This window comes from Pipistrellus kuhlii, unplaced genomic scaffold (assembly GCF_014108245.1).
Source record: "Pipistrellus kuhlii isolate mPipKuh1 unplaced genomic scaffold, mPipKuh1.p scaffold_m20_p_9, whole genome shotgun sequence".
In the NCBI taxonomy this organism is placed as follows: domain Eukaryota; kingdom Metazoa; phylum Chordata; class Mammalia; order Chiroptera; family Vespertilionidae; genus Pipistrellus; species Pipistrellus kuhlii.
The window spans coordinates 66,218,170-66,235,255 of NW_023425595.1; the positions used below are offsets into that span (position 1 = coordinate 66,218,170).

At 51.4% G+C, this 17,086-nt stretch overlaps 2 protein-coding genes across 6 annotated transcripts; both read right to left on the minus strand.

Moving 5' to 3' along the window:
* Positions 1–1,030: 1,030 nt before the first annotated feature.
* ZPR1 (ZPR1 zinc finger) lies at positions 1,031–11,377 on the minus strand. 5 transcript variants are annotated; one of them, XM_036426990.2, is made up of 14 exons: positions 11,169–11,375; positions 10,864–11,025; positions 10,405–10,495; positions 10,000–10,070; positions 9,267–9,353; positions 9,002–9,124; positions 8,629–8,676; positions 8,387–8,453; positions 7,835–7,905; positions 6,400–6,489; positions 5,872–5,982; positions 5,151–5,237; positions 2,497–2,562; positions 1,031–1,839 (listed from the first exon to the last, which is right to left on the minus strand). In XM_036426990.2, the coding sequence occupies exons 1-14, from the start codon at positions 11,325–11,327 to the stop codon at positions 1,708–1,710; spliced, it is 1,365 nt and encodes a 454-aa protein (XP_036282883.1). In that variant the 5' UTR covers positions 11,328–11,375; the 3' UTR covers positions 1,031–1,707. The 5 variants fall into 5 exon arrangements, with proteins under 5 accessions (XP_036282883.1, XP_036282884.1, XP_036282885.1 ...); XM_036426991.2 differs by lacking the exon at positions 5,151–5,237 and having other exon boundaries at positions 11,169–11,376; XM_036426992.2 differs by lacking the exons at positions 5,151–5,237; positions 5,872–5,982 and having other exon boundaries at positions 11,169–11,377.
* Positions 11,378–14,138: 2,761 nt separating this feature from the next.
* On the minus strand, positions 14,139–16,350 carry APOA5 (apolipoprotein A5). The gene is made up of 3 exons (XM_036428677.2): positions 16,282–16,350; positions 16,096–16,207; positions 14,139–15,653 (listed from the first exon to the last, which is right to left on the minus strand). Exons 1-3 carry the CDS (start codon positions 16,325–16,327, stop codon positions 14,720–14,722), a joined length of 1,092 nt encoding a protein of 363 aa, XP_036284570.1. The 5' UTR covers positions 16,328–16,350; the 3' UTR covers positions 14,139–14,719.
* Positions 16,351–17,086: the final 736 nt, after the last annotated feature.

Here is a 17,086-nt window from a genome sequence, read left to right on the forward strand (position 1 = left end):
AGGGAGGAGGCAGAGAGATGCCACATAAGGAATGCCAAAGTACAGGGGAAAGCAGGGATGCAACATCACAAGAGAAGGGATGAGAAGAAATGGTACACTGTCCAACGTGACAGAAATAAGGAATCGAAAATGAGAACATTTGCCGGGACCAGTTTGGCTCAATGGATAGAGCGTCAGCTTGGGGACTGAAAGGTCCCGGGTTCGATTCTGGTCAAGGGCATGTACCTTGGTTGCAGGCATATCCCCAGTAGGGGGTGTGCAAGAGGCAGCTGATTGATGACTCTCTGTCATCGATGTTTCTAACTATCTCTCCCTTCCTCTCTGTACAAAATCAATAAAATAAAATAAAAAAAAATTAAAAAAATGTCACTGGGATGCATAAAAAAAAATTAAAAAAAAAGAAAGAAAATGAGAACATTTTCCCAAGTGAAAACCCCCACTTGTGATCTTTGAGAATAGTGCAGTAGAGCAGCGAGAGTAGATCGGCAGCACTACTAAGTCTCCTCCGTCTCAGGCAATTCTTTCGAGTTACTTTTGCAGCACAAAATGCTAAGGGTTGCCATCATATTTCAATCAACAGGTCCTTCGTGAACTCCCACCTTGCAGCCAGCACTGCAGGAGTCATCAGGGTTAATGAGAGCAGAGCACTCGCTGGGGAGTCCAGGGCCCCCGGCCACAGAGGGCCAAGTCACACAACCGGGAGCAGCCCTCCTTCTCTGGCTGAGGCGGTTTCTCCATTTGTAATTAAGAGCAGGACTAGAGGCTCTCCAATACCCCCAACTGGCCCAACACCTTCCCATCTCAGAGCTCTTGCATTTGCAGTTTCATCTGCCTGGAAATCTCTTCTCCCAGCTGCTCACATGGCTTACTCCCTTACCTCTTTCCCAGCTTTGCCTGGATGTGGGATTATTTCCTTCTTGTTAAGACATTCCCTGACTACTCTATTTAAAATACCGACCCCACCTTCTGACACTACCCATATCCCTTCTTTGCTTTTAGATCCCTCCATAACACTAATCACCACGTGACATACTGTTTTACTAATCCGTTTATTACCAATATGCCCCTCCCCCAATGTCAATTTCCCCACTAGACTTCAAGTTTCTCAAAAGCAGCGCTTTGTTTTGTTCACTGGTCAGTGTGTGCCTGGCACGAAGTGGGCACTCACACACCTGTGAAGGAATGAATGAAATGGCAGCTCCAATCTCCAAATTACAGTGGCCACATTGGAGAACATTTTCTTCAGGAGGTTGAGTCTACCAGTGTTATCAATTAAGGAGAGTGAATTCCAGGCCAGTGCCGTTTGACAGCCATCACTTTAATGAGAACTCCCTCCCTCGGAAGACTCCCTTCGTGTGGAAAGTCAGTATTTTGTACACTCAGAACCAACACCTAGACTCCAGCTGCAGCTGTCTCCCACCTTCTTCAACTTCAGAGTTGCAGCTCCAGAGGACAGTATGGTGTGGACAGAGGTGAAGACTTGTGGGAAAAAGTGACAGTGGCATTCCTCATAGTTCGCTTCCAGGTCTCCTCCCAAGCTGACTCCAAAATAAGGTCAAATAACCCAACTTTGCACCACACACTTTAAAAAGTGTGCCAGGGTCTTTGATTCGCAGGAGCAGGTGGGGGGGTCCTTGCTTGTCCAATAGGAGTAAATAAGCCTGTGGTCTGAGCAGTACAGGAGGCTGGCTGGGAAACAGTCCACTGCTACCGCGGGGCAGCGCCTGTCTCATAGCCCTCCGTCCTCATGTCATTGAGCCCTAGCTCCTCATTTTGGTCAAACGTGCGCTTATAATGTTCCACCTTCATCTCCGGATCATCTTCAGGTGCATACACATTCTGGAAGGCAAAGGATAGGTCATCAGTGCCCATAGCATCCTGCTACCCTCCCTCCCCAGGCCGCTTCCAATGCCCACTTTCTCAAGAACGAGTTTTTTACTCTAAACACCACCAATTCCCCATGACTAGGCTCAACTAGCGGAAAACAACAGAGCCCACGTGGGCCAGGAGTGGGACTGACCAGCCCCAGCCAGAATGAGGGAACAGTCCACCTAAAATACTTTCTACCTGCACCTTCTTATGAAGAGTATAAGAACAGCTGTGTCTGACCCATAACTGCTCAATAAATATTAATGTTATTGTCAATCAGCAGAGTATCTCCCCAGTCAGTTTAACGCCTTTCAGTTTTCCTGTATTGGACAAGGGACCATCTCTTCTCACTCTACAGTCAGATTTGCAGAATGAAAACACCATCACTGGACTTAGAGCTGGGACAAGAACCAGACTATAGGAAGGAGGAGCCTAGGAGTATCCTTTTTTCCCTCTTGACACACACTTACAACCCTTCCCACATTCCCCCATTTCTCCCTTATGTCCTAAGTTCTTGATAAAGAGCAGTTCATTTAGAACCAAGTCTCAGTTTCTAGAAAGATGACACATGTTCAAGAAAAGTCAGAAAACATATCTCCATGAAATATAAGGGAAGGTTTACTATACCTGCAAGTAGCTGTTTCCTGCTGGGTCATTCATAATAAAGTGGGCCTTCATTTTACCCTCCATGATCTAAAGAGGAGAGAATACAGTATGTAAATTTTACAAAGCATGGAGAATCAAGCCAATTTACATTGAAGTATGCCCAAGTTTCATGAACCGGTGAAATGAGTACTTCTAAAAGTAGGGTAGAGAAGATCTAAAATAAGAATTGTTTACCCGGCCAGTGTGGCTCAGTGGTTGAGTGTCAACCCATGAACCAGGGGATCAGGTTTGGATTCTCAGGACACATGCCCGGGTTATGGGCTTGATCACAAGTAGGGGGCATGCAGGAGCAGCCGATCAAGGATTCTCATCATTGATGTTTCTATCCCTCTCTCCCTCTCCCTTCCTCTGAAATCGATGTTTTTAAAAGTATTAAAAATAATAATAAATAAAATAAGAACTGTTTGACATTATTTAAGAAACAATTTTACATCCCCAATTTCATCTCCCACTCCAAACAGGCCAACGTCTATCCCAGAAGACGGAAGGATTGCCCGTCCTCTATCCCAGCAGAAGACTGAAGGATTCTCTGAAGAGGCCACAGCACACTGTAGACTGGGGCCATGGCCCAGTTGAGGGTAGAGGGGAGGGAATCAAGGCAGGAGATTAAATGAATGTACCCTTATTGGAAACAGACATACAACACCCAGCCCTCTCCCCAGAACACCTCAGACCAGGAAATGGAGCAGCCCTGACGGGAGCCTGCGCACCCTAAAAGAAAGACCTAACTACTCTGGCTTTGGCGCTACCTCAACAAGAAGGCCAAGTAAATCCCTTACAATGAGCCCGATGTCAGCAAACCCGCCACTCAGGTTTTTTAATCTCCTACTTTTAAATAGACAACTAATGATTACCAGACATCAAAGCCCCTAATATTGAAAGATGGACAATTACATGGAAAAATAAACAAACAAAAAAAGCTAAGCACAACTTAGAGGAAATGGAAACAATGCAAGGAAAATAAAGTGTAAAAAAAAAAAAAGAAAAAAAAAGAAAAGAAAAACAACCCAAATTAATATTCTCAAGAAGAAAAAAATGCTAAATCCTTATAACTATTTTCTAAAAAGGCAGAGAAAGAGTATTCAAAAATACAAAAAAAAGCACTTGGAAAATAAAAATATGTTAATGAAACCTCAACTAAAAGGTTGGAAAATAGCCAAAACCAGTTTGGCTCACCGCAGACGCTGCCTGCGGACTGAGAGGTCCCAGGTTCGATTCCTATCAAGGGCATGTACATTGGTTGCGAGCACATCCCCAGTAGGGTGTGTGCAGGAGGCGGCTGGTCGATGATTCTCTCTCAGTGACGTTTCTGATTCTCTATCCCTCTCCCTTCCTCTCTGTAAAAAATCAATAAAATATATATATATTTTTAAAAAGAGTTATCTCTTAAAAAAATAAATAAGTAAAAAATAAAAGGTTGGAAAATAACGTTAAGGTAATCTCCTAAAATAGAGCAAACACAAAGACACTGAAGACTGGAAAAGGATAAGTATTTTACAGAAGACCAGAAAGTCAGTCTAATATACCAAAACACAGGGATTTCAGAAGAAACAGAAAGAAGCAATTCTCAACAGAAACATCTTAAAAAGCTTCCTATAACTGAGCCACATGAGTTTTCAGATTCAAAGAACCTACAAGCGCTTAGCACAGTGGATGCAAATTGACCCCACACCAAAGCACATCCTAAAATTTCACATCACAGGGACATAGAAGTACAACAAGAACAGGTCACATACAAAAGATAGGAATCAACATGCCTGAAGACTTCGAAATAGCCAAATTGTATCGTGGAAGACATTAGTGCACTGTCTTTCAGATTCTGATGAAAAATTATTTTCTTTTTTTTTTTAATATATTTTATTGATTTTGTACAGAGAGGAAGGGATAGAGATAGAGAGTTAGAAACATCGATGAGAGAGAGTCATTGATCAGCTGCCTCTTGCACACCCCCTACTGGGGATATGCCCGCAACCAAGGTACATGCCCTTGACCGGAATCGAACCCGGGTCCCTTCAGTCCCCAAGCCGACGCTCTATCCATTGAGCTAAACCGGTCCCGGCGAAAAATTATTTTCATCCTAGAACTCTATTCCCAGCCATTAATCAATCTAGGATGATTAAATTCTAGAATGAAAAAATTTTCAGACATGTAAGGTCCCAGAAATCTCACTTCCCATGCATTTTCTCAGGAAACTAGTGAAGATCCTCCAACAATATAAGGGAGGAAACATGCCTAAGCCGGTTTGGCTCAGTGGTAGAGCATTGGTCTGCGGACTGAAGGGACCCAGGTTCGATTCCGGTCAGGGGCATGTACGTTGGTTGCGGGCACGTCCCCGGTAGGGGGTGTGCAGGAGGCAGCTGGTCGATTTATCTCTCATCGATGTTTCTAGCTTTCTGTCCTTTTCCCTTCCTCTCCGTGAAAAATCAATAAAATATATTTAAAAAAATAATAAATAAATAAGTAAAGGAGGAAACCAAGAAAGATGACAACATGGGATTGCGAAAGAAGAATCCCCAACATGCGGGTTAAATGTTTAAAAGGGAGCAGGAAAGAGTAGGCAGCCTCTTGTTCACTGGCACCCCAGGACAAGTACTGACCAGCCAGATTCCTCTCACCTGGTCCAACTTCTGGGTAAACTCCTGCAGTTTGCCCATCTTGCCAGGATTGGAACTGTCACCCAGCGTGAAAGGGTTCTTGATCACCTGCAATAAATGTCATCCACACTGCTGCATGCTGGCTGTGTATTACAGGTGTGACTGTAAACCTGGTAGGGGTGGAAGTTAAGGCAACTTCTGGTGCAACTCCTGCAGCTTGTCCAGTCAGGGGAGCATGGTCTTCATTTATCCCATAACCACCTTTCTGATTGTTCCTAAGAGCTTATGGACTAATCTGCCAAGGCGGCAACCGCCCATGTCAAACAAACTATAAACATGTTCTTACAATATGAGTGAGCCCTAGTCCTAATTTAACAAGAGATGCAAAGTATAATTTACAAAGACAAAAGGCATCAAGAATGAGAATTAAATGACATGATTCATCAAGAGGACAAATATATGGGCTAAGTCAACAATGCATATGTATGTTGGGAAGTTTTCGATGCTGCAAGGACCCTCACACCTCATTTTAGTGAAATGAAAACCACACATATATCTCAGAGTTAAGGCCCAGGAATTTCTACTCAGAATTTCCCATAAACTTATCTTCACAATCAAAAATAAATTTAAGTATCTTAAATCAGCTTTAAGGCAAAACCCCATTATCAGCTCAGAAACTAGGACATATGAGGTCACCTAGCCCCTCCCCACAGCGGCACTGCCGTAGCCGTGCACTACTCACCAGGTCCCGGATGTCCTTCAGCAGCCCCTCCAGGGTGGTGAACTTGCCCCCAAAGATAGCCATTCCCAACTCAAATTCCAGTTCTGGGATTTCCACACTGCACGTCTCAGACTGTGAGATGAGAGGTCAGCTTAAGCTTTAAATCAGGAGCTGCTGGAGAAAGCTAACCAGAGTCCTCCTGCCAAATTAATACCACCAGTGACAGTTTGGGGACAAAGTCAACTGTCCCCGTTTTCTGACTTTTTGTTAAAGCTGAACTCACTCCTATCCTATGTACCCCAGGAATGGAACCAAACTAATAAAGGGACACTGAGTCACGGCTCCAAGCTACTAGGAGTCCCGTCTTCAGAGGCCAGAAACAAGAGCCTCAGACATTGCAGGTAAACAGCAGCCCACTCATCAGAAAGAGCTTATGGGTCGCTTTCTGAGGCTCCACTCACAGAAATGAGGAGGCACCACACAGTCCCAAGACATAATTTAAAAGGTATTTTCCCTGAGAGACAAGTCCCTGAGGAAGACAGCTGTTACCTTGAGAAGGTCTCTGGTCATATCTGAGGGATCTGTAATACGGAGAGTGATCCTGGTGCCCAAGGGCTCCACTGCTCCTCCAGCCTTCACCTGCAGACAACAGCAGTCAGCGACAGCAAGAAGGCCCCGAGCCGAGCCTCGTGCCCAACAGACCTCACAGGGTCTGCTTAGACCTCCAATCAAGCCCGCTATTGCGGCCAAGCACAGAGCCTTCTAAATCAATAGTAGCAGCAGTCATCCAAATAAAAACCACCGAGAATGGGCCAGGAGCAAAGTGCCCAGCACCTGCCAAAATGCACCCCAAGTTGCCAAGAAACTCTAATTTACCTTTAAAAAAAAAATATACGATTATTGGGATTTGAGGCATTCAACTGCATCCAACACGTGAATCCCCTTTATAATATTCTAGTTTAAGAATTTACCGAAACTGGTTTGGCTCAGTGGTAGAGCGTTGGTCTGCGGACTGAAAGGTCCCAGGTTCGATTCCGGTCAGGGGCATGTACGTTGGTTGTGGGCACATCCCCAGTAGAGGGTGTGCAAGAGGCAGCTGGTCGATGTTTCTCTCTCTTCGGCGTTTCTAGCTCTGTATTTCTCTCCCTTCCTCTCTGTAAAAAAATCAATTTATATATATATATATATATATATATATATATATATATATATATATTTTTTTTTTTTTTTTTTTTTTTTTTTTTTTTTAAAAGGGGCCGAAGCCGGTTTGTCTCAGTGGTAGAGCGTCGGTCTGCAGACTGAAAGGTCCCAGGTTCGATTCCGGTCAAGGGCATGTACATTGGTTGCGGGCACATCCCCGGTAGGGGGTGTGCAAGAGGCAGCTGGTTTATGTTTCTCTCTCATCGACGTTTCTAGCTCTCTATCTCTCTCCCTTCCTCTCTGTAAAAGATCAATAAAATATATTTAAAAAAAAAAAAAAAAGGGAATTTAACAGCTCATGCTTGAATTAACTCAGGGAAAGGGAATTTACAGCCCTCCAAGGCAGCCCATTCTATTTTTACAAACTTAGAAAATATTGAGTCAAAATCTGCCTTCTTATTCCTTAAAACCAAACTTGAAAATGTCTTAAATGAGTGTGCTTATGGAAGGCAACTGACAATTGTTTCTCTCACATCAATGTTTCGCTCTCTCTCCCTCTTCCTCATCCTTCCTCTAAAATCAATGGAAACATGTCCTTGGATGAGGAGAGAGAAGGATGGAGGTCTTCAACAAGTTAGGATTAGGTAAATAGAGATAAACAAGTTATGGTTATCTCTTAGCTTTTCTCCTCTAAGCCAATGCCCAGTTCCTTCAATGGCCCCTCACCCTACACTAAGCCTAAGAGAAAGACCCATCCTCACTCCCATTATCCGAAAGCAGGTTTAAGAGTGAAAGTTAGACAGGTCACCCTCAAGTTAGTCTTCCCAACCAATGGAGCTCTCACCTCATTGGTCCGATGACCGCAGTACTCGCAATTGGTAGCCATGATGATAACCTCCTTAAAGTGGGGGATTTCTGGAGCTGGAGTTAAGGGAACCTGCTTCCACGAACAAGACCACTCTCTGAGAACAAATCCAAACCCAAATGGCTGGTCCCAGGATTACAGGAAATAGATCCCAAGAAGCAGCGCTAGTACTCCAAAGAGGGCAAGGTCACAACCCACGGTCACTCCTGTTCACAAATGTTGGCCTAGGCCACACACAGGAGCCAAGACTACAGCCCAGCCCTGACCGATTTGGCTCGGTAGATAGAGCGTCGGCCTGGGGATTGAAGGGTCCCAGGTTACATTCTGGTTGAGGGCATCAAAAAAAAAAAAAAAAAGACTACAGCCCAATTCTCTCTGTGACCCAGAAGCCAAGGTGGGGCCTCATCACAGGCAACATCCTCATCACTCAGAACGTAACATGTTCTCCTCGAAGGCAGTGGTCTCCAGCCTGAAGATAACCCTCACATCGGAGTGAGAGGAGGAGCAGCCCAACAGCCTGACGAAAGATACGAACTAGCTTCATGTTTGTCTGAGCTGGAGCATTGCATTCCGGGCAGTTGGTATTGAACTGCAGCACCTGGAACACAACACGGGGATGCGGGGTGAGCACACTGGCAGGTGAGCATGTCAGGCTGACGCGTTCAGTTGGCATGCGGCAGTAGCCCATGCTGGTGGAGAGGAAGAGCCACTGAACAGCATCAGACTCCGCCCACAACTCCACTCCTTCCTCCACAGCAGCCAGAGGGACTCACTTCGTTTCTGAGATCTTCCTCTTGCGGCTTCTCTTCTGGTGCCTCGGCCTAAAGAAGCAGAGATGCAAATCACATGTTGCACGTGTTTCTCAGCCTCTCTGCCCTGGGGCGCGGGAAAATGCTGTGCTGTGGCTTGCTTTTGTCAGCTTCCACCTCATGAAACTAGAAAGCAAAGCTAGAAAGCAAAGCCCCAATCAAGGAGGTAGAGAGCTTAAGAAAAGACCAAAGCCATTGCCGTCCTTTACTGTAAATGTACCCTAAGCCCTTGACACGAGCTTGATGGGCAGCACGGACATGCTGGGTGACAGGTACACAGGGCAGCAGCAGGGAGTGAAGGGAACCATCCCTCTTCCGGCTTCTTCAGCTCACTTACCTGGAGCCCCAGCATCTCCTCCTGCTGCGGAGTCCGGTTATAATGTGTGATCACCAGGGCATCATCTTTCTGGGGAGCATGTGGGTTTTCCACGAAGCTGTTCCCTGAGGGGTCATCAATGATCTAACAGACAGGTAAATAGTAATTATAAGCCTGGTACCATCCTTCACCTACCATCAGACCACTCGCCACCACAGTGGAAAAATCCCAGTCTTAATGGTTTCTCCTCTCTTCAATCTAGGCACCTAACACCTTCAGTACTCACCAGGGTGAAAGGAGAGGCCACCTGCCTTAGCTCTTTCAGTCTGACAATGAACTCATCCAGTCTGTCAGCTACGGCTTCTTCATTTGCCTGACAGAAACCGAGAGTAAAAGTATCAGCCCTGGTGACAGACCTTATGCCCTCACTTCCTGTAGTGCCCGAGTCACTTCCATCAGGAAGTCATCTCCTTAGTGTGAGTGGGAACAGAGAGACTCAGACTTCACAATAAGAGGTAGCATACAATTTGAAGTTTATGGGTGATGCCAGATGAGCCTCATTTTCTCACTCATTCAACCATTTAAACCAAGCGTTCCTGCCAGGTTAAATATCTGAGTCCCCTCATGGGGCTCCCCAGCTAGTTAAGAAGACAGATGACTTGTAATATGTAATTATACCACTTGTCTCATAATAGACAGTGGAACACTCAGAAAGCATAGCTAAGCCCAAGGGAGGACAGGCTCTTCAGAGGTAATGATACATAGCCTGTTGCCAGCGACAAGGCCTGAATACACATACACTGGCGAAGGAGAAGCGGGAAGAAAAGAAGTGGAAAGAACAGTAAATGTTCTGTATGCAACATCCTGGCAGCTGTAGCATCTCCATATGCTTCCCCTAAAAGTCCTCCAACGTTCCGTCAGACCGTTCACCTACGTGGAGAGCTGAACACTCTCCTCAGATGCATACACCAGGAAGTAATTATTCCTTGAGCTGCAGCAATCAGAATACCCCAACTCACCCTTCGAGTGGGCTGATCCTGCTCCAGGCCAGCGATAGCTCGGCTGATCAATCCCTCCACAGTGGTCAAAGCTGGCGAAAAAGAACAGGACAGGGAAGTCAGGGCTCGCTCTGTGCCTGTATGACCCTGGGCAATTCATGTGAGACCCCTTTGGGCCTTGAATTCATATGTAAAATGAGGCTGGGAACAAAGTTCCATTCAGCTCTAACAACAGTGATGACAAAACTCTATAAGCAAACACAATCTCAAACTGTTTTATCTAAGTGTTCTGCTTATGTTAAGTCAATGAAGATCCCAATGATTGCCAAACCCATACACAGCCACTAGATCTGGCCCAGGCTTTTACAAGAAAATTAAGATTCCAGCTAAGCATAAGCAGCCCAAATACCCTGATCTCGAACTTACCTCCCTTCTGGCTGAAGGCAGGAATTTCAAAATCCAACTCGGGAATCCTTGTGGTGGCAGAGTCCGTCTTCACTACTTCTCGGTTCATGTCCTGGTCAGAAAGCAGGTGCAGGCCAGAGAGGTCAGAGCTCAGCACTGCCCCCTCAGGAAGGCCAGGCTGCCCTCATCACACCCCGGGCCAGCGGCTTCGTGCTCGCTCCTCAGGGGTCCAGCCAGCCCGCTGCCCACGTGAGGAGAGTTCCCTGCCTAACTCCTGCTCCCGCGGTGCCTTCTCCCCCGTTCACAAGTCCCGCCTGGTCAGCTGACAGCGCCAGCCCCCCTTTGTAAGCAGGAAGTGAGACTGGCACACGCAGGGTAGAGATTTACTCCGGGCCCGCGGCCCGGCCGAGGCGGTGGCGGCCCGGGCGGCCCCGCCCGCCCTGCGCGGGGCCCTGCCGGGCGGCTCCGGGCTGCGCTCACCTCCGCCGCCCGCACCGTCAGGGTGTAGCGCACGCCCTGGTCCTGGATCCGGCCCGCCGACTGGACCTCCGTGTTGCTCCAGCCGCAGTGCTCGCAGGAGAAGGAGCTGACGATCACCTCCCTGAAGAAGGGGATGGTGGTGAGCAGCAGGCGCGTCACGCCCTGGGGAGGCAGAAAGCCAAGGGAAGGACCCGTGAACCCCAGCTCCCCATCCGGTGACCCCGAGGGGCCTCCCTCCGGGTCCCCAAGGCGGCCGAGCCCCGGCGCCAACCCCGCCCCCCGCGGCCCGCCCGCCCGCGGCTCACGTCGCGGTAGCAGTTCATGCACAGCGACTCGATCTCCGTGGGCTGCTGGCCCTCGTCCTCGGCGCTGAGGGGCCGGAACACGCGCGCCGGGGCCGAGGCGGGCGAGGGCGCGGCCGCAGCCCCCGGGGGCCCCGGCTCCACAGACCCGCCGGCCGACATCGCAACCACGCGCAGAGCCGCCCGCAACTTCCGGCCTCCTCGCGCCCGTGGCGCCGCCCCTTCCGGCGGCACTTCCGCGGCAGCCCCGCCCTTTCTGAGAGAGGTGACCGACTTTCCAACCCCACCCCTTTTTTTTTTAGATTTTTAAGTGCATTATTTTTTAGTCTCTATCCAAATCCAGTAATTATGTTTAAATCAACTAATTATTAACACTTTAGCCACATTTGTCACTATACACACACTATTATTATTAAGAGTTAGTTGTGCCCAGCTGGTTTGGCTCAATGCATAGAGCATAGGCTGAAGGGTCCCAGGTTTGATTCAGGTCAAGGGCACATGGTCAGGTGGTGGGCTCCATCCCAGTGTGGGGCCTGCAGGAGGTAGCCAATCCATGATTCTCTCTCATTGACATTTCTCTCTCTCTCACCCTCTAAAATCAATTTTTAAAAAAACATATATTTTAAAAAGAGTAAATTGCAGTCAATGGTATCTATACCTTTGAATACTTCAGCATATGTCCCCTACACACATGCTGGGAGAAAAAGAATCTTTTCTTACATTCCAAACTATGATTACCAAATGCAGGATATTTAACATTGATACAGTACTACTATCTAATACTAGAGAGAAGCCCATTGCACGAATTTGTGCACAGGTCCAGTCTCTCAGCCTGGCTGGAGATCAGGGCCAATCAGGACAGGCTGGCCAGGGGGAGGGACCACAGAGGTTAGCTATGAGAGCACACTGACCACCAGGGGTAGCTCCTGCATTGAGCACCTGCCCACTGGTGGTCAGTATACATCATAGCAACTGGTTGTCCTGTCATTCAGTTAATTGGTCCTAACAGTTGCTTAGACTTTTAGATAGATAGATAGATAGATAGATAGAATCTGTATTCAAATTCCAAGTCTTGTCCCTCTGATATTCTCCATGGCAACTCTTTCTCTAATCCAGGATCTGATTCAGGACCAGGCATTGCCCCTAGTTCTCAGGTCTCTGGTTTCCTTCAACCTGAAAGTCCCTCAGTTGGTCTTTGTGTCGTATGACATTGGCATTTTTTAAGAGTATGGGTAATTTGGGTTTATCTGATGTATTTTTTAATTTATTCATTTATTTGTTTGTTTGTTTTTTAAATAATTATTTATTGTTGAAAAGTATTACATATGTCACCCTTTTCCCCCCTACTAACCTCCTCCAGCCAACCCCACCCTCCACCCCAGGCCTTCACAAGAAGGGAGAGGGGAAGAGAATCATCAATGTGCGGATGTGAGAGTGAGTGTTGATGGGCTGCCTCCTGCACACACACCGGGGATCCAGCCGGCAAAGGCAGCCTTTCAGTGCACCCGCCTATGCCCAAGCAGCTGAGCCACCCTGGCCAGGCGACTCTGGGCCCTTGCAGAGCAGTACAGGGTTTCCCTGTTGCCAGGACTATATGATCCAAACTTCCATAGCCGGATCCAGGCTTTGCCTCTACCTCAATCCAGGTGTCACTTCCCCTGGCGCGTCTCCCAGAGCCAGGGCAGTGCTTTGCTCCTTCAGTGTCTCCATCCACAGGGTTCTAACCATTGGCCCTAGAAGTTTGACCACAAGAGCCAGGCCTCTTGCCAACATCCTGGGCTTCCTTCCATCCACTGTTGGGCAGGGTGCTGCTGCGGCTCTAGTCCCTCAGTCCCCCTCTCCCTTTCTGTTTTTTTCTCCCTATTTCTGTCCTCATAAACACCTGCTCAAATTCCAGCTGCAAAGGCACAACCCTCAGTTTTACTTCCACCCCTTCATCCCTACCACATCTGCCCCCTTGGACTTCCCCTCCCAGTTTCCTAACAACAAGAAGACCTTTTATTTGGAGGGAGAGGGGTAAACTTTCCAGCACCTCCTCTCCCTGGGTACTGCTCTCAGCTCTGTGGCTAAATCCAGATGTCTGGGTAGAGATCTGGTCTGCGGGCCTGATGCAGCCAGCTTCATGTGGGGCCTGTGCTAGGGGGAAGTGAGGAGGTGCAGGGCAGGCTGAGCTGGAAGGGGTGTGCTTACCCTGCCACTACCCCACTTCACCTACCCCCAGCTTCAGGGTTCTCAGAGGACCTATTGGAGATTCATTGCCTCTAAGTGAATCTGTATGTGAGGGCTGGGGGTTTAAGAGTTTGGGGTTCCCAAAAGAGGGTCAGTGTCATAAAAGGGCCATTCAGAATCTGGAACAGCAGGAGCAAATGGGAGAGGCCATCTCAAGAGCCTGCAGGGGAGGCACACTGCCTGTGCGGAGCAGGCCCCGAACCCGGCAGGTGCAGAGGAAGGTCGCTCACCCACGCCCACCCCCAGGCAGACACAGCTCTCCCCTAAAGCAGCACAGCCAGGCCGAGGCCCCTCTGGCAGACTAGCACTGAAAGGGGGTCCCTGAGAAAGTACAGCAGGAGCCTGGAGTGGCTGATGTGATTTGGGGATAGCAGTGAGGGCGCTGCTTTCAGACATGGCCCAAATGAGACACACCAGGCAGACCAGCTTCCATTATAAGCATCTATTTCGATGGAGTCAGATGTCTGGACTTCAGTCTGAGCGTCAGAGATGGGGAGGGCACCTAGTATTCTCCCCAGAGGACTTAGGAAGCCCCTTACCTTGGAGGCTTGGTCGGCTGTTTTTTATTGTTGTTGTTGTTTGGTTTTTTTAATATATTTTATTGATTTTTTACAGAGAGGGATAGAGATTTAGAAACATCGATGAGAATCATCGATCAGCTGCCTCTTGCACCCGCAACCAACATACATGCCCTTGACAGGAATCAAACCCGGGACCCTTCTATCCACTGAGCCAAACCAGTTTCGGCTTGGTCGGCTGTTTAAATGCAGAGCTATGTCAGAAAATATGGGCCCTGCTCCCTCCCATTACAACTCCCACCATTTGTTCCCAGCAGCAGCAGAGCGCACCGGGATCCACACGCAGTCACACTCTCCCCTCATCACATTCCCCGCCTTTCCCCCTGCTCCCCCCAACAGAAGCTGCCACAGCAGCCCCGAGAAAGGAGCTGCTCTGGGGACCAGGGGCAGTCATGGCCACCAGGGGCCAGCGCGGTCCCAGCCAGGCCAGGCCTGAAGAGACTGGGCTTCCAGCCCATGGCCGCGGGCTTGCACTTCATCCCCCGCACAGAGCGCCTTTCTCCCTTCCCGCTCCCGCCAGCACCGAATGGAGCACCTCAGGAGGATTCCCAAATGAGCACGGGAAGCCAGGTTCGCAAGTCCTGGCGAGTGTAATGCATCCGGGTTGGGGACTCTCAGGGGGCTGGGTAGGCAAGGGACAGCTGCCCCTTCGGTGGCCTCACCCGTCCTGCAGGGCCCACCAAGGAGTGGCCCGCGCTTGGGGCTCCCGAACAAGAAGCTGGGACGTGGGCTCAGGCAAACAGGCCCTCAGGGCTCCCCTCCGTGGCCCGGATCATGGTCGCGAAGGCTGTAGTTTATGTCCTCCCACAGGTCGTCCAGCCGGGCCTGCAGCCTGCTCCGGGCCTTGCCGTCGTCCTCCGGGAGGAACTCAGGGGCGAAGGCGCTATGGCTGGGCGGGGGCGGCGCCAGCTGCTGCTGGACCTCCTGCGTCTCCTGGTCGATGGCGCGGGTGAAGGCGGCGATCTGCAGCAGGGTGTCGTGGCGGAAAGCCTGCAGGCGCTGGCGCACCTCCTGGGACAGCTCCAGGGGGTCCGGGTGAGCCCCGTCCTCCGCGCTGCCGAAGGCGCTGAGCTCCTTGTGCAGGTGGTCCAGGTTCTGCTGGATGCCCGCGTGCAGGGCCTCGGCCTTGAGCGTGAGCTTGCGGGAGAGCCGCTGCACGCAGCGGCTGAGGCGCGCGGGGCTGGCCAGGGCGTGCGGGGCCACGCTGCGGTGCAGCTCCTGCACGTGCTGCCGGATGCCGCGCAGCAGGCGCTCGGCGGGCGGGTGGAGCAGCTGCTTGGCGCGGCCAGTGTGGTGCGCCAGGCCGCCCCGCAGCTCCTGCAGCCGGTCCCGTGCCTCGGCCACGCCGTCCAGCAGCTGGGCCTTGGTGTCCTCGCCGACCGCGCGGAGCTGCTCCTGCAGCTCCTCCACGCGCAGCGCCACCTGCTCCACCAGGGCCGCGGTGTAGGGCTCCAGGCGCCGCCGCAGCCCCTGCAGGTTCCAGCCCAGGCGCGCGTGCGCCTCCGCCATGCGGGGCTCCAGGCGTGCGCTCACCTCCTGCAGCTCCGCCTGCAGCCGCTGCCGCACGCCCTCAGGGTCGGGAGGGAGCCCAGGAGGGCCGCCCTGCCCGCTCAGAGGGCCCAGCTTCTCCAGGAGCGTGTTCATGTTGTGCAGGTCCTGCTCAAGGCTGGCTTTCAGGCTCCTGGGGAAGAGGGCAGGCGTCAGCGGCAGGCTACTGGCCCAGCCTCGGCTTAGCCCATAGACATCGCGCCCTGATCTGATGGGGAAACCAAGGGTACTGTCCTAGCCTCGAACCCGCCCCTCCTCACAAGGCACTGCCCTGGTCCAGCCAGACCGGCCCCGCCCGAGGGCACAGAGGCTCCTGGACTCAGGCCTCTTACTCTGGGGGCTCTCTCCCCTCCAGCTCCCACGCCTCAGGGGGCGAGGGGCACCAGCTAGAGCCAGGGCGGAGCGGGGTGAGGGGCCAGGGCGAGCAGCCAGGAAGGCCGGGATGGGGCGAAGCTGGCGGCTTGCTTCCTCTGTTCCCGAGCAGGAGCCAACAGGGAGCCAACCAAGGAATCAAGGGCATCCATCATCCCACAGCCTGGCTCCTCCCGCCCCCGCGCCCCTTGCCCAGCACTCACGCGGCCTCCAGGGCCAGTTTCAGCTGCTGGGCCTGCTCCGCCCAGCCCTTGTCCACGCTGCTCTGCCCGGCGTCCTCCCGGGGGCCTTTCCGCGCGTGGACGGCGGGAATCGCTGTGGGAAGGCAGAGTGAGCAGGGCCTCGCCTGACCGCACCCCCCCTCCTCCCCCGCCGGCCCGGAGACCCACCTGAGAGGAGCGCCAGCGCCCAGGCCAGGGCTGCAGTGCGGGCCATCGTCTGTCCTGAGGAGGAAGGCGGGGAGGCCGGTTACGGTGAGGAAGCAGAGACAGGGACATCTCCCAGGGGCGCTGCCCCGTGCCCAGTCCCAGGGCCAGCCTGCCCCGAGCCTGAGGACGCCTCCCTGGGGCGAAGGGAGCTCAGAGCTGTGAGGACTGGGGGGGAGGGGGGGAACTAGGGGGCGTGGGGACCGAGGCAGGTGAGTGTGGCTGGGAAGAGGAGGGTGTCTTTCCCACGAGAGGAAAGAGCTCAAGGAGTGTGAGCTCACACTGCTTTGTGAAGGTCTTCCCGCCCCGCCAGGCCCAGGAGCCTCCCTAGGCAGGGCTGCCGCACCTCACCCCCATCTCCCTGCCTCCCGCGGGTGGCTGGGTGCAGAGGCCTGCCCAGGGCAAGAAGCAACTCTGCCACGTGGTGGTGCTCCCATGGTGCTCCCTCCCCTCCAGCTCTGCTGAGACCCTGCAGTCCCACGCCCTCTGCCCCAGTGGCTCACCTGCAGAGTTCTGGGCATAGAGAGCAGACAATCGGCTTTATACTCCAGGACCTGGACCTCTGGCAGCAATTCCGAGTAAATATCATGTGGCAATTCAAAGGAAGATGACCTCAGCGGCCACCCAGTGCTCACTTCCTGCCCTTTCCCAGCGCCCACAGGGTTAATGAGTGCCCCCATCTCAGGGCCTGGCCCAATGACCTAGGGCTTCTTGGAACATTTACAAGAATGGCCCACTCCTCTCCCAGCTCACCCCAAACTCCATGGCC